Source organism: Micromys minutus (genome assembly GCF_963924665.1).
Source record: "Micromys minutus genome assembly, chromosome: 17".
NCBI lineage: Eukaryota > Metazoa > Chordata > Mammalia > Rodentia > Muridae > Micromys > Micromys minutus.
Window position 1 is genome coordinate 27,497,382 of NC_137952.1, and position 14,281 is coordinate 27,511,662.

The 14,281-nt window shown below is 35.9% G+C and overlaps 1 protein-coding gene across 3 annotated transcripts in view; it reads left to right on the forward strand.

The window, feature by feature from the left end:
• The window catches only part of MGA (MAX dimerization protein MGA), a gene marked incomplete at its 5' end in the record, with an annotated part of 57,766 nt that overhangs the window by 34,725 nt on the left and 8,760 nt on the right, over nt 1-14,281 (forward strand). For all 3 annotated transcript variants that reach the window (XM_080931450.1, XM_080931448.1, XM_080931447.1), the window contains 4 exons: nt 3,414-3,704; nt 3,875-5,343; nt 8,171-8,298; nt 9,701-9,752. In XM_080931450.1, coding sequence (XP_080787576.1) covers nt 3,414-3,704; nt 3,875-5,343; nt 8,171-8,298; nt 9,701-9,752 — 1,940 coding nt within the window. The remainder of the gene's footprint in view (nt 1-3,413; nt 3,705-3,874; nt 5,344-8,170; nt 8,299-9,700; nt 9,753-14,281) is intronic.

A 14,281-nucleotide genomic window follows, 5' to 3' on the forward strand; every position in this document is an offset into this window, starting at 1 on the left:
CTTTTCTCCCTTTCTAAGAAAATGTTTCTGCATTTATAAGAAAATATGCTGCAGTGACATTTTCTAAAACGGTATACTTATTTTTGATGTTTTTATAAATTTTTATTATATATATAATGTTTTCCTGTTTGTCTATCTCTGGAGGCAAGCTGGTCTGCCTGCCTTCCTTCCTAAAATAAGATGTCAGATTCATTCCTAGCTCTCATTATTATACCTAGTTGATAAAATAACCTGGCCAAAAAAAGCAAGTAATAGAGGGTTTATTTGGGCTCATGGTTCTAAGGGTACAGTCCTCTGTGGTCAGGAAAGCCATGCCACAAAAAGTATGAGTCACTATGTCACTGTGTGTCTGGAACTACCTGTGGAATGCTGTCATCCACATTCTTGATGGATTTTCCCTCCTTGGTTAAACTCACAGACGTGGCCATAGGTGTTTCTGTGTGTTACCAAACACATCCCATGTGTTTCTAAATCCCATCAATTTGACACTCCACATGAACTGACAGAGATGTAACTAATAAGAGATGAGGACACACATTTCTAAGTTTAGTACTTATATTTTGTATTCATCAACTTTTTAAATAAGTTTAATTTTTTTTCTATTTTTTAAAAATTTATTTTAGCCTGGCTGTGGTTGTGCAGGCCTTTAATCCCAGCACTCAGAAGGCAGAGGTGTATCTCTGAATTTGAGGCCACCCTGGTCTACAAAGTGACTTCAGGACACCAGTGCTACATTCACTGGAAAACCCTGTCTCAAACAAAATAAAAATTGTTTTAATTTTATGAGTGTTACCTGCATGTATGTAAGCACACCGTGTGCTAGCAGTACCCCACAGGGGCCAGAAAAAATTATCAGATCCCTGAGAATTAAAGTTACAGACAACTGGTTATGAACTACCTTGTAGGGACTGAGAAATGAACCTGGGTCCTCTGAAAGAGAAGCCTGTGTTCTTGACCACTGAGTAATCTCACCAGCCCCAGATTTAAATTGGGTTAGATTCAAAGAATTTTAGAGTAATATACTTAATTTATTTTGATAAATTTTATTTTGGATTTTGTTTTGGTTGGTTTGTTTGAGACAGGGTTTCTCTATGTAACAGAGCTCTGACTTTTTAGACCAGGCTGGCCTCAAACTCAGAGATTTGCCCGCCTCTGCCTCATGAGTGCTAGGATTAAAGGCTTGTACCATATACCCACTTATTTTAGTAGTTTTAAAATAAAATTTTATTTTATGTATATATTTGATGTATCTGTCTGTGGATCACATACTTGCAGTGCCCTCAGAATTTAAAAGATGGCATGGGATCCTCGGAACCCAGGGCTTCTGCAAAAGCAAAAAGTGCCAAGCTGTCTCAAGCTTCTAATGTTTTATATTTAAATGTAACTACCTCTAGAAGAGCAGCCAGTGCAGTCTCTTTAGCTACTATATTCGTGTTTTGAGAGAGAGGGGGGGGGAGAGTGTGTGTGTGTGTGTGTGTGTGTGTGTGTGTGTGTGTGTGTGAGTGAAGGGGTCTTTCTTTATGTTTATGTCCTTGGAGGGCAGGAGGGGCTTTAGATTCTCTGGATTTGGAATTGCAGGCAATATTTTTTTGAGCTTCCTAATATGGCTTCCAGGAACTCCTGTTTTCTACAAAAGCAGCAATTTCTGAGCTATCTCTCCAGCCCACAGATGCATATTTTTGTTCAAATGGCATAGTATTATTTTTTACAGGGAATAAATTGGCAAAATTAACATATTTTATGCCAATATCAGATAAGCATACTGATTAGATCGGTTTTGTCTGTGTTTATTATATTATACCTATTTCTTTACCCCAGAACTAACACTAAAACATTCTTTTCTTGTATTTACAAATAGTTCTTCTAAACAATAACCTTTGTTTATTACTATTAATGGTTTGAAATGTCTTTGTTGTTATTCTTGTTTTTCAAGACAGGGTTTTTTCTGTGTATTCTTGGCTGCCCTGGAACTTGCTCTGTAGAACCAGGTTGGCCTCAAATTCACATCATCCTGCCTTTGGCTCAACCATCACCCAACTTGAAATGTCTTTTAATTGACATTTTCTGAATTAATATTTTACTTTTTTAAAAAAAAAAACCTTTTTGTCTCTCTCTAACCAGGCTTTATTTTTCTACTTCTTTGATATCTTTTAGTTTTATACCATTGAACTAGTAGTTTTTTTTTTTTTTTTTTTTGTTTGTTTGTTTGTTTTGAGGTTATTTCCTCAAATGGTTAAACTTTTCTTTGTAATTTAAAAAAAGTTTTGTTTTAATTTTATGTGTATGGGTATTTTGTTTGCATGTGTGTCTGTATACCATGTGTGTACATTGCCTGCAGAAGCCAGAACAGAGCATCATAGAACTAGAGTTACAGCCAGTTGTAAGGTGCTAAGAATTGAACCTGAGACCTGAAAGAAAACCCAGTGCTCTTAACCAGTGAAACATCTTTGCAGCCTCAAGTTAAACTCTTTAATTGTTATTTAAAAAGCAAGAAACACTAGCATACACTTCATGATATTTAATAACACTATCTTTCTGTAGTACAAGCTATGAAACAAAATCATAGGACTAATTCTAAAGAAGAGAATTAGATCATAGTCTCTTGAAGTTGAATGTGAACTCAGCTTTAGAGTTCTGCCTCTGCTTTTTCATTAGATAGAAGCATGTTTTGAAATATACTTTTTGAAAAAGTTATGCTTTTCCTTTTAAACCATTCTGAATCTAAAGCTCTACAATATCTGGGCAATTATTCAGGTTTAAAATACATTGGTAGGCAAGATATCTAAGTAGGTAAAAATACTTGCCTCCAAGCCCCGATGATCTGAGTTCTGTTCCGAGGACCCATATGGTAGAAGAGAACTGTCTCTTACAAATTGTCCTTTGATCCATATGTACATACAGATATACGAACAAATAAATGTGATTTGTTTGTTGAGACAGGGTTTATCTTTATAGACCCAGCTATCCTAAAAGTTGCTTTGTAGACTAGGCTGACCTCGAAATCCATAGATTTGCCCATATTCTGGGATTAAAGGTGTAGATCACCACTTGCAAACTTGTGATGATGATGATGAGGAGGATGATGACAAGGACGAGTCAATCGTATTGGTGCATATCTTAAATTCTAACTTCCAGGACAGGCAGGCATTTTCTTTTTAGTTTGGGGCCAACCTGTTTTCCATAGAGAATTTCAGGATAGTCAGGGCTATATAGAGAGATCTTGTCTCAAAATATAAAATAAATTATAGATTATTAGCTATAAATAGTATACTAAAGAGGGAACGAATTTCACTAACTTTATAATTCAAGTAAGATGTTACTTGCAGCATTATTAAATCTTACGACATATTATTTTTACCATGTATTTTTAAAGATAAATTCTTATAGTAGCCTCTCATTTTTCTGTTTTTCAGAAAATGCCCCTCAAATTCCAGTGACTACCCCACAGATATCTCCTAACAACGTGAAACGTACTGGACCTCGATTGTTGTTGATTCCAGTGCAGCAGGGTTCTCCTACGCTTAGACCAGTCTCAAACCCACAGCTTCAGGGACAGCGGATGGTCTTGCAACCTGTCAGGAGTCCAAGTGGAATGAACCTATTCAGGCACCCCAATGGGCAGATTGTTCAACTCCTACCTTTACATCAGATTCGAGGCTCTAATACCCAGCCCAACTTACAGCCTGTGGTGTTTCGGAACCCAGGTATAAAGTTAGAGATCTTTGTGATAAGTTTTGTTGTTAAATCACTTGACTATGTAATGTGTTTGGTATGCCAGAATTTTTCTTTCTTAGTCTCCTAAATTGGGAGACATTCCTTGAAAAATTTGATGGTATGAGCAGTGGTGATTTAAGCTCTTTCTTTTTCTTACCAGGATCTGTGGTGGGAATCCGACTGCCAGCTCCTTGCAAATCTTCAGAGACTCCATCGTCTTCTGCTTCATCCTCTGCTTTCTCTGTCATGAGTCCTGTAATTCAGGCTGTTGGGTCTTCTTCTACAGTAAATGTCATTTCTCAGGCACCTTCATTGCTTTCCTCTGGATCTAGTTTTGTCTCTCAAGCTGGTACACTGACTTTGAGGATTTCTCCTCCTGAAACTCAAAACCTTGCAAGTAAAACAGGCTCTGAAAGCAAAATAACATCCAGCACTGGAGGACAGCCTGCGGGCACTGCTAGCCTTATTCCTCTGCAGTCAGGTAGCTTTGCCTTGTTGCAGCTCCCAGGACAAAAGCCTATTCCTAACTCTGTTCTTCAGCATGTTGCTTCCCTTCAGATAAAAAAGGAATCTCAGAATACAGACCAGAAAGATGAAACAAACTCTGTCAAAAGAGAGGAAACTAAGAAAGCTCTATCATCAAAAGATGAAGTTGTAGACCCTGAGGCCAATATAATGAAGCAAAACTCAGGAATTATTACCTCGAAAGATACCTTGAATAATTCATTGGATGATGGGGGTGATCTTTTGGATGACGAAACCCTTGGGGAAGATGCCAGACCTTATGAATACTCTTATAGCAATGGGTCTCACACAGATCAAGAGAAAGATGGTGATGAAGAATCTGGAAACAAGAATGAGAACAGTCCAAAAGAAAAGCAGACTGTTCTGGAAGGTAGAGCTGGCTCTGAAAATATCAATATTATGACACTCCAAAATGTCAGAAAAGTTCGGCCTCAAAAGTGTGTTGAGGTGAAGGTTGAACAGCAGCAGGAATCAGACAATCCAGAGAACCCAGATGATTTTCTAGTCCTGTCTAAGGAGGAAAATAAATTTGAAATATCGGGGAGCCAAGTTAAGGAACAACAATCTAACTCACAGGCAGAAGCCAAGAAGGATTGGAAAGACTCTTTGGGGAAGGACAGTCTTAGAGAGAGATGGAGAAAACACCTGAAGGGTTCAACTCAGAAGTACATTGGAATTTCACAGGACTTTAAGAAAGAGGCAGATGTTCAGTTCTTTACAGAAATGAAGCCATGTCAAGAAAATTCTGAACAGGATATCTCTGAATTACTTGCAAAAAGTGGAACTATTCAGAGTGGTAAAGTTTTAAAAACTGAGGATGGTACTTGGAGTGGCATTCCTAGTTCTGCGGCCTTCTCAATTATTCCTAGGAGAGCAACAAAAGGAAGAAGAGGGAGCAGACGTTTTCAGGGTCATGTACTGCTCCCAAGAGAACAGATGAAACCAAAGCAACAGACAAAGGGTGGGAGAAGCAGTGCTGACTTCAAGGTTTTGGATTTGGAAGATGAGGATGAGGAAGATGAGAATGAGAAAACCGATGATTCTATTGATGAGATTGTGGATGTTGTTTCTGGCTACCAGAGTGAGGAGGTTGATATAGAAAAGGTGGTGAGCCCGTTTTTTGTTGTGACTGAAACTTTGTGGATTTTAATGATTTGAGAAAGCTTTTCTAGAGCATCACTAATACCTAATGTATTCATTTGGGTGCCTAGGTTTATCACATTATTACATGATTAGTGTTTGAGGCAACACTTTGTGTCTTGCTCATTACTCTTGTAAAGGTGGCTTGATCCTTTGGAGTATAGATGCTGTAAAGTGCCTACTTAGTTGAATTTTTAAGGATACGTTGAAAGCCCTACAATCATTTGATCAGTGATTTCTGTCACTTTGTCTGTGAAGTGATTACACTCACCTGAAACACTAAAATAAACAATGAAAGCATGCCTTTAAAAGTAGAGAAGGGGTTTGTTTACATCTAGAGAAAAAAATTTTTTTCTTGGAGAAAAACTGTCAAGTTCCATCTAATACTTTATTTAATCTTACCTGAAAATTGCTTTGTATCTTTTAGTATTGTGTTGGAACTATAAATTATCTATTTTTTCCATATATTTTTATATATTTTAGACTTTGATCATTGTTTTGTACAATGTAACCTTTATAGTTTTATGTTTTAATTTTCTTGAGATTTTTCTTAAAAGGTTTTTCTATCTACTAGACTATTAACTAAGTTAAGTAATTGAGGGCCAGATGTGATATAGGGCAAGAGTTAGATTAGTTTTTTTCCTATAAAAAGGCCAGATAGTAAATATTTTACACATTGCAGGTTAAATGATTCCATTGCTGGTAGTGTGAAAGCAACCACAAACATAGGAGTGAAAGAATGGGGCTGTATTCCAATAAAATTACAAAATATGTGGTGGGCTCTGGTTTCCTGACCACTAGCATAGGGTCAGGTATAAAACATGATCTCATAGACAGCTGCTTCAGGGAACACAGAAATTAATTTGTCAGCTCTCTTCAGGAGCAAATGATAGAAGCCTTTGTACTAATCATATTTTACATATTTTTCTCTCTTTCTTGAGATATGTTTAGGTGCTATATTGACTGGTATTTCCTTGTTAATACCTAACTGCTTTATCAATTACAACAAAAAGGTAGTAGTTTAAAACTAAAGAATCTGAGCATGGTGTTGCACACCTTTAATCCTGATAGATCTTTTGCTGGCCTGATCAACATTGATAACCTGTCTCAAAAATAGTTCTCTCAAAAAGCCCTCTAAAACATTTTGACCTTTTTAATTATACCTGTGCTTTATAGCTCTAACACTGGATAATTTATATATGCATTTGCTTTATGCTTTCTCTGTAGACTAATCTTTTTCAGGGACATAAATCCAAGAATAGGAATTTGTATGGTTATATTACACAACTTTTACAGTCTTCTTTTTTGTAGTCAGTCGGAGTAAATAATACATCAACAAACAAACAAAAAACAGTCTAACTTTAAAACTAGTGAGGACTTTAACTATTAGTGAAACTGCTTTTGCGGAACCTATGGAATGCCTTACTCTTATAAGCAAGGGCTCTTGCTTGGATATGCTAATCTGACTTTTAAAAAAATACAAAACATTATGTGAGTGATCTTTAACATATGAATTCTATATCATGTTTACATTCATGTCCCATGCCAAAATAATCTTTACACTTATTGCTAGACTTGAATTATATGAGGAGATTTATGAATAACCAATTTGTCTTTTCTTGAGATTATTGGATACAATTTACAAAGGCTAGTTAAGATTATGCAGTAGATGGCTATAGGGCTTAGTCCTATAGTCAGTAAGGAGGTAGAGGCAGGAGGATTGCAGGTTTGAGCTGTCCTGGAATACGTAACATACCCTGTGTCATAAATCTATGAAGGAGACTTAGACCTTTTAGTTCAGGTATAATAAATCAAATCTATATTAGTAACTATTAATTTTTATTCCTTGGGGTTAATTATAATATACCTTGTTTAAATTTAATGTGTATTGCTTAAATTCTGCTTAAGTTAAGTGGGCACCCTAAATGATAGCTTGTATTTAGTGTCTTTTAGCCTTATGAAACCTTTAATTTGGAGTTGATTTATCTAAAATTATAAACATGAGCGTTTTAGTTAGGTGATTGGGATACCTCTTTTTAAATTATGCTCCTAAAGTACAATGCACAGATATATATATATATATAAAGAGAACTTTTTTCTTTTTAGTTTCTGGTATGAACAGTACTTGTAAAGATGGACTTGGATATATTAGTTTATCTTACATCACACATGCAACTTTGTAAAAGTTTCAGTGAGTTTCTAGGATCAACACTCAGTGTTTACTGAGTTGCTTCTGTTATTGTAAGGAACTATACTTGAAATTACTTTTGAAGACTGAAGTTCTTCAGAAGCTTTTATCCTGTGCAGTTGTATCCCATTTCCATGTTTGCCTTATATTAATTTGTGTTAATTTATATACATTTGATCAAATAATTGATATTAAGTCTTGTTAAAACAGAATTTTCTGGGGGTTTGGTGATTAGGGGATGGTATTGAACCCAGGGCCTCAGCATGTATGCTCAAGATTTTTTTTTTAAAGCCTTAAGGCACCATACCAGATTGTTGTCCTCTAGAAATAACAAAGCATCAAATATAGCCTGTCTATAGAAAATTTGTCTAGCCTATGGTTAAGGTACCTGTTTAATGTACCTTAATGTAGCTATTGATTTAATTCTAATCATGTTGTCTTTCTGACTTAATTTCTTTGTGTGATTAACAAATTTAGCATTATTGGTACTCAGGGTAGGTCACTATTTGGAACTAGTTGGTTTAATAAGGGAGAATGTAATTGAAAAGTTTAGGTATGTGTGTCTCCCAATACATCATTTACTGTTCTAATAATCTGTTTCAGAATAACTATGTAGACTATATTGAGGATGATGAGCAGGTGGATGTTGAGACAATAGAAGAGCTCTCAGAGGAGATTAACTTTACCTACAAGAAGACCACAGCAATTCACACACAGTCCTTCAAACCACAGTAAGTCATATTTACCTTTGGGCTGTTGTTCAGAAACAAGAATAAACATTTTGTTTAAAAGTTCTATGCAACAGACTCACTTTCATTATTCTTTTATGGATTGTTGATTTGTTTTCTGTTTTTCTTTTCTCCTAGGTAGTATAGATGAGGCTTTGGAATAAGGAATTTACTTGCTTTGGCCTTTGCTAACAAGTAGTATATAACTATGAGTAACAAGCTTTTAGAGACTGGTACCCTTGTATTAAAATACTAGTTTTAGCTATAGTATAGTACCTGGGAGGCAGAGATAGAGACAGGCAATCTCTTGAGTTTGAGGCCAGACTTGTCTATATAATGAGTTCTAGGTCAACTAGAGCTATGTAGTGAGGTCCTATCTAAAATAATAAGTAAATGAAATGCTAGTTTTGATAGTTTAAATAACCTTGGACAAGTTTATAATTTCTTTTAGCCAATATGTTCTTCATTTAGAATATTATCAGTTAAAAAGCATTAAAATTATAATTATTGTAGTTATTGTATTAGCTGAACAGGTGAGATAAAAGTATAAGATAAGACTCAGGTGTGTGCTTTGGTGTTGTCTTACTCCTGTGTTAGGGACTAGGAATTGCATGTGAAAGAGACAAGAAGGAAGAGGGCAACTTCTTTTGTCTTTGTTTCCTGAGATAGTTTCGTAAGTGACTGTCTTCACTCCAGAGCTGTTTGTAGGCTCTTTTCTATTAAGGCAAGAGTTTAATGATATATGAAGTGAATTTTGATGTATCTAAAAATTCTTATATATAAAATTGGTTTGGGGCTGCCCTGGTGGTTTATGATTGTAATCCCAGTACTGGAGAGATTAAGGCAAGAGGATCATTACTAGTTCCAGGTCAGCCAGGGCTACATAGGGATACTTTTGAAATGATTACAACCATGTATACATTTTTCATATAATAGCTAACAAACTGTGCAAAGCTCGAAGAAAATTATATTAAAAGACATTGAAAAATTTAGTAAGTAGATATACCATGTTATTAGGTTTTAATAATAAAAATGTCAAGAATAACCACTATATACAAAACACAAACTGTAAAAGAACAGAAATTAGATTTAAAGGCAGAAGAGACAAATCTGAGTTTGATGCCACCTTGATCTACATAGCAAGTTCAGAACAGTCAGGGTTTCACAATGAGGTCCTGTCTATGAATGAATGAATGAATTTATTTGTAATTTTAGTAAATATTTGAACACTATTGTACTGTCGAATAAATTGTGGCCATCTAGTATACCTTAGAGAAAAGAAACTAATATAGGAAGTTTGGGATGGTGTGGTTTTCATAATAACTGTTGTGAAATGAAATAGATCTAATATTACTGAATTTCAATAAAAGTTTTTTTTTTTTTTTTTTTTTTTTTTAAAATCTAGGTGTCATAGCCATATCTCTGCAGATGAAAAAGCTTCTGAAAAGAGTCGAAAGGTATTATTAACTAAAATTGGTGACATTTGTTTTATGGTTAAAAAACAAAAAACAACTCACTAATTTTTTAAGGGCTTATTTTAGGTCATTTTATTTGCCTTCCCTTTACAAATATAGTACCTGGATATTGTGTGTGTGTGTGTGTGTGTGTTTCCTTAATTTTGGTCCTCTTGGAGGATAGAATGAATTTGGAGGCATTAAAATATAGTTTATGAAAATAGATTTGTTAATTTGAAAGCAAAATGCCCATATACATAATAAGATAAAATAATAGTAGTAAATTTAGAAATTAAGATACTTTTAATCTGGGTTGGAGAGTTGGCTCAGCAGTTTAGAGCACTGACTGCTCTTCCAGAGGTCCTGAGTTCAATTCTCAGCACCCACACGGTGGCTCACAACCATCTGTAATGGGATCAGATGCTCTCTTCTGGTGTGTCCAAAGATAGCTACAGTGTACTCATATACATAAAATAAATAAATCTTTAAATAATGTATTTATAACCCAAGAGTAAAATATGGAAGATTTAATCAAATTTTCAAAACTGCGCAAGAAGGAAGAATACATTAATAATTATTTTATAAAGCAAATAGACAAGTTGTGTTATGTTCACATTAATCAAGGATCAGCAGAAAAACTAAACTACATTTAGAGTGCTAAGTTACACAAGAGTAAAGTGAGTGAGCAGAATTCTCTTGTGATCTCAGGATGTCAGTCAAGATCATTGGCAACAGCATAAATAAGCTTATATTATTCAAAATCAAAAGAAGCCACACGAAACTAACCATCATTCTTTGAGGACCCTGATAGAGGGGATGGGCATATTTTCAATTTATTAAAAAGTTGGCATATGTTTACAGCTCAATACATGTCAATAACTTCTTTTTAGGAAATGTATTTTATTTTAGGGCTAGGGAGTTGCCTCAGTGGTTAATAGCATGTACTGTTCTTCCACAAGACCCAAGTTCAGTTCTCAGCATTCACGACCTACACTTGGGTGCACAAGCCCACACAAAGATACACATGTAAAAAGACTATTTTAGAATAGTAACCAGTTCTCTTAACTCCCTGCCGGTCCTCCCAGTTTCCAGCCCAGCCCCTTTGCATTTCTCCCAACCAGTCCTCTCTCAGTTTCCCAACAGTCTGCTTAAAACAGTCCCTTCTCTCAGTTTTCTTGCTAGTGGCAGCTCCAAACTATAGATACTGCTACTTCTCAGCTTAGCTTCTCCTGGTTCAACTGTCTCCTAATGTCGTCTGCCACCAACTGCCTTTGCTTTCATTCTGCTAACTCTAACCCCCACCTCCCCTTTCTCAGGATCAGCTGGTTGGTTGTTGTTTGTTTTTTTAAATATCCTGTCTTATTCCCAGAAATACAAAAAGTAACCAACACTGAAGTGTCAAGCAGTTCTAACAGCTAAGAATTCTTAAAGGGCCAATTGACTAGCAACTAGGGATCCATTAAAGGGCCAGATATATAAGATAAATCACACTACATTTCTTCCCATTTGTTTAGCTATTAATTATACAGTTTTGAAGCTGCTCTGGGTGCTTTCTGTGTAGCCATGCTACCATTGTGATTTATTTAGTTTATTTTTTGCATCTCCATTTTTCCCAATGTCTTTCCCAGGGTTCTCAGATGTTTAATATCTTTCTTCTAGCATCTTGTGTTCTGGAGTTCCTTGCTGAATTCTCTTAATTTCTACCTCCAGCTCTGTGAACCTGACTTGGGGCACACAGGATGCAGTATTTAGTATAGTCTGTCTTAAAGTCCTGCTCATATACCTGTTGTTGCTCTGCACTGTGATGGCTCTGTACTGCAGGAGATCAAAGTCCTGTTCATAGACATGTCAGTTGTTAGGAGCTGAATGTTTCTTGTCCAGGCTTCTCTGGCTGGCAGGGGAAGACAGTAGCTGGTCAGGATCTCTTTGCTTTTTTGGGGTCAGTAGACAAGGTTTTCAGAAAATCTTCCCTGCTCAACTTTGAGCTTTATTGGTTTTGATGGTATCCACAGCTCTTCATTTCCTGTGGAAATATAAACAAATCTGCATCCTCAACACAGAGGTTGACTTCCATTCTGCTGTTAACACATTCTTACAATATTTAGGCTGTTTTAATTTGAGAGGTTTTTTTCTATAACCCATTGTCTCTTAGCTGCTGTTGTTCCTTTCTCATTAACGTTCAGGAAATTTAAAATTAATGGAGTACCATTTAGCATATAGGGGGGTGGTGGATCTTTATTCTTTTTTTTTTTTTAATAAGCATTTCCTTATTAAGGTCCAATTAGATCTTTCTACAGTTGTTTTTCCTAGGATTGTGTGGTATACATGTAATGTGCTTCATATTATCTGCAAAGAATTGCTTTATCTTACTAGAAACGTGGAGTATTGTCACTCTTAATTTGTGTAGGTATCCCCCACGACAGCCATTACTTCCAGTAAATTACAGAATCAACTTTTTCAGAACTAAAAGCAGTTGCCCATTGAAATCCTGAGTATTTATCAATGGTAAGGTGTATAAACTTTAGTTTTCCAAATTCTATACAATAAGACATATCTGTTGCCCTTAGGGTAACTAGGTAATGGAATTTGGTTATACAAAGAACAAGTAGAACATTTTTTTTTTATAATTTCCTTGGCTTGTTGCCAGGTGATAGAAAAATTTTCAGTAAACCTGTATTGTTAATATGGTAGGGTTTTTTTTGTTTTTTGTTTTTGTTTTTGTTTTTTTTTTTTTTTTTTTTTTTTACCAAATTATGAGGCTCTAACATATTTCCTATTTTTGGTCAGTTTCTTTCACAGCTGTCAAATCTGTTAACATTCTCCATTTTCCCATTTTTTTTTTTTTTTAATAATAAATGCAAGGTAATTCCGTGGGCTGGTAGATGATCCATAGAAATGACAATACCCAAATCCTGCCAGCACTTAGCTCTCTTGCCGGGTACAGCAGTCAACAGGGACATACCTTCATACAATGTAAGGGAAGGTCACCCCAACACAAGAGTTTTGTGAAATGTTAGGTACATCAGCTCCTGTATCTGCCAAACCTTTTTAATGCCATTCACTTGTAACTGTAATTTTGACCTCTGATCATTAACAACTGTTTGCCAAAATACATGTTTTTCTGTACTTCCAAATCCTCCTGGCTAAAGGAGCTGGCTGAAGCTGCTTAGCTTTAAACTTGATAATCTGAGTTTAACCTTAGGATTCACATGGGGTAGGAGACTCCCAAAAGTTCTTTTCTGATTTCCACATGTACAGTGTGTAGTGTGTCATGCTTGCCCTTGCTACTACTACTACCACCTGCACAAATAAGTCTTTTGTTTTTAAAAGAAAGGGTTGGAGAGAAAGTTTATTTAGAAGAATGGCAGTTGATCCTTTCCCAAAATGTGAAATTAAAATATTGTAAAAGGGTGGGTAGGGGGTTATGGTGGGGGAAGGTTGTGCTTGGTGGGTATCAAATGTCATTTGAGATAGGCTCTCTCACTAAACATGGAAATCACTATTGGAGCTTAGCTTGCTGAGTGGCCTGTAAGCCATCAAAATCTGCCTGTCTACACTTTTCCAGTGCTGGAGGTATAGAGGCCTACGCCTCTGCTTAGCTTTTATATGGATGCTGGAGACTCGGGTCTTTATGCATGCACAGCAGCCCTCTGTCCACTGAGCTATATCTCTAGTCTGAAAATATTACTTCTGCCAGCAGTGGTGTTGCACACCTTTAATCCTAGCACTCAGGAGGTAGAGGCAGGCGGATCTCTGAGTTTGAGGATAGCCTGCTATATAAAATGAGTTCTAGGATAGTCAGAGCTATAAAACAGTGAAATTCTGTCTCAAAATTTTTTTTGTTTTATACTTTTTTTTCTTCTACCAATCAGGGTTGTGATTTTTCAACTAAGCGCGGTCCATAGGGACTCACAGAAACTGAAGGAATAGTCATGGATTCTGTCTGGGTTTGAGCTAGGTCCTCTGAACATATATTGCATATGGTTACATAGCTTGATGTTCTTGTGGGAGTCCTCTTAACAGTAGGAGTAGGGAGTGTGTCTGACTCTTTTGCCTGATCTTGAACCCTTTTCTCCCTACTAGGTTGTCTTTTTCAGCCTTGTTAAAAGGATATGTGCCTAGTCTTTATGTTTTATGCCATGTTTAGTTGATATCCTTAGGAAGCCTGCTTTTTTTTTTTAAAGGGAAACTGAGAAGGTGTGGATCTAGGGGAGAAGGAAGTATGAGGAAGGGGTGAGAGCAGGGGAAACTGCAGTCTGAATATAACATATATAAAGAATGAAATTTTAAAAATAAGACTTTTTTTTTAAAAAAAGTAAAACAAAAGATTGTGGGGTTTTATGTCCTGAAAACTAATTTTAATGATAAATTAAATTTAAAAAGCCATTCCAGATTTTTCCTTCTTGTAGCTCCAGATGTTCCTTCATTTGAGAATCACCAAAACTTGAGCTTGGAAGTAATATAATTATATTAATATTTGTTAGAATTCATATTGTTGGTATTGTTGAAATAAGGAAAGATAGACTGGGAAG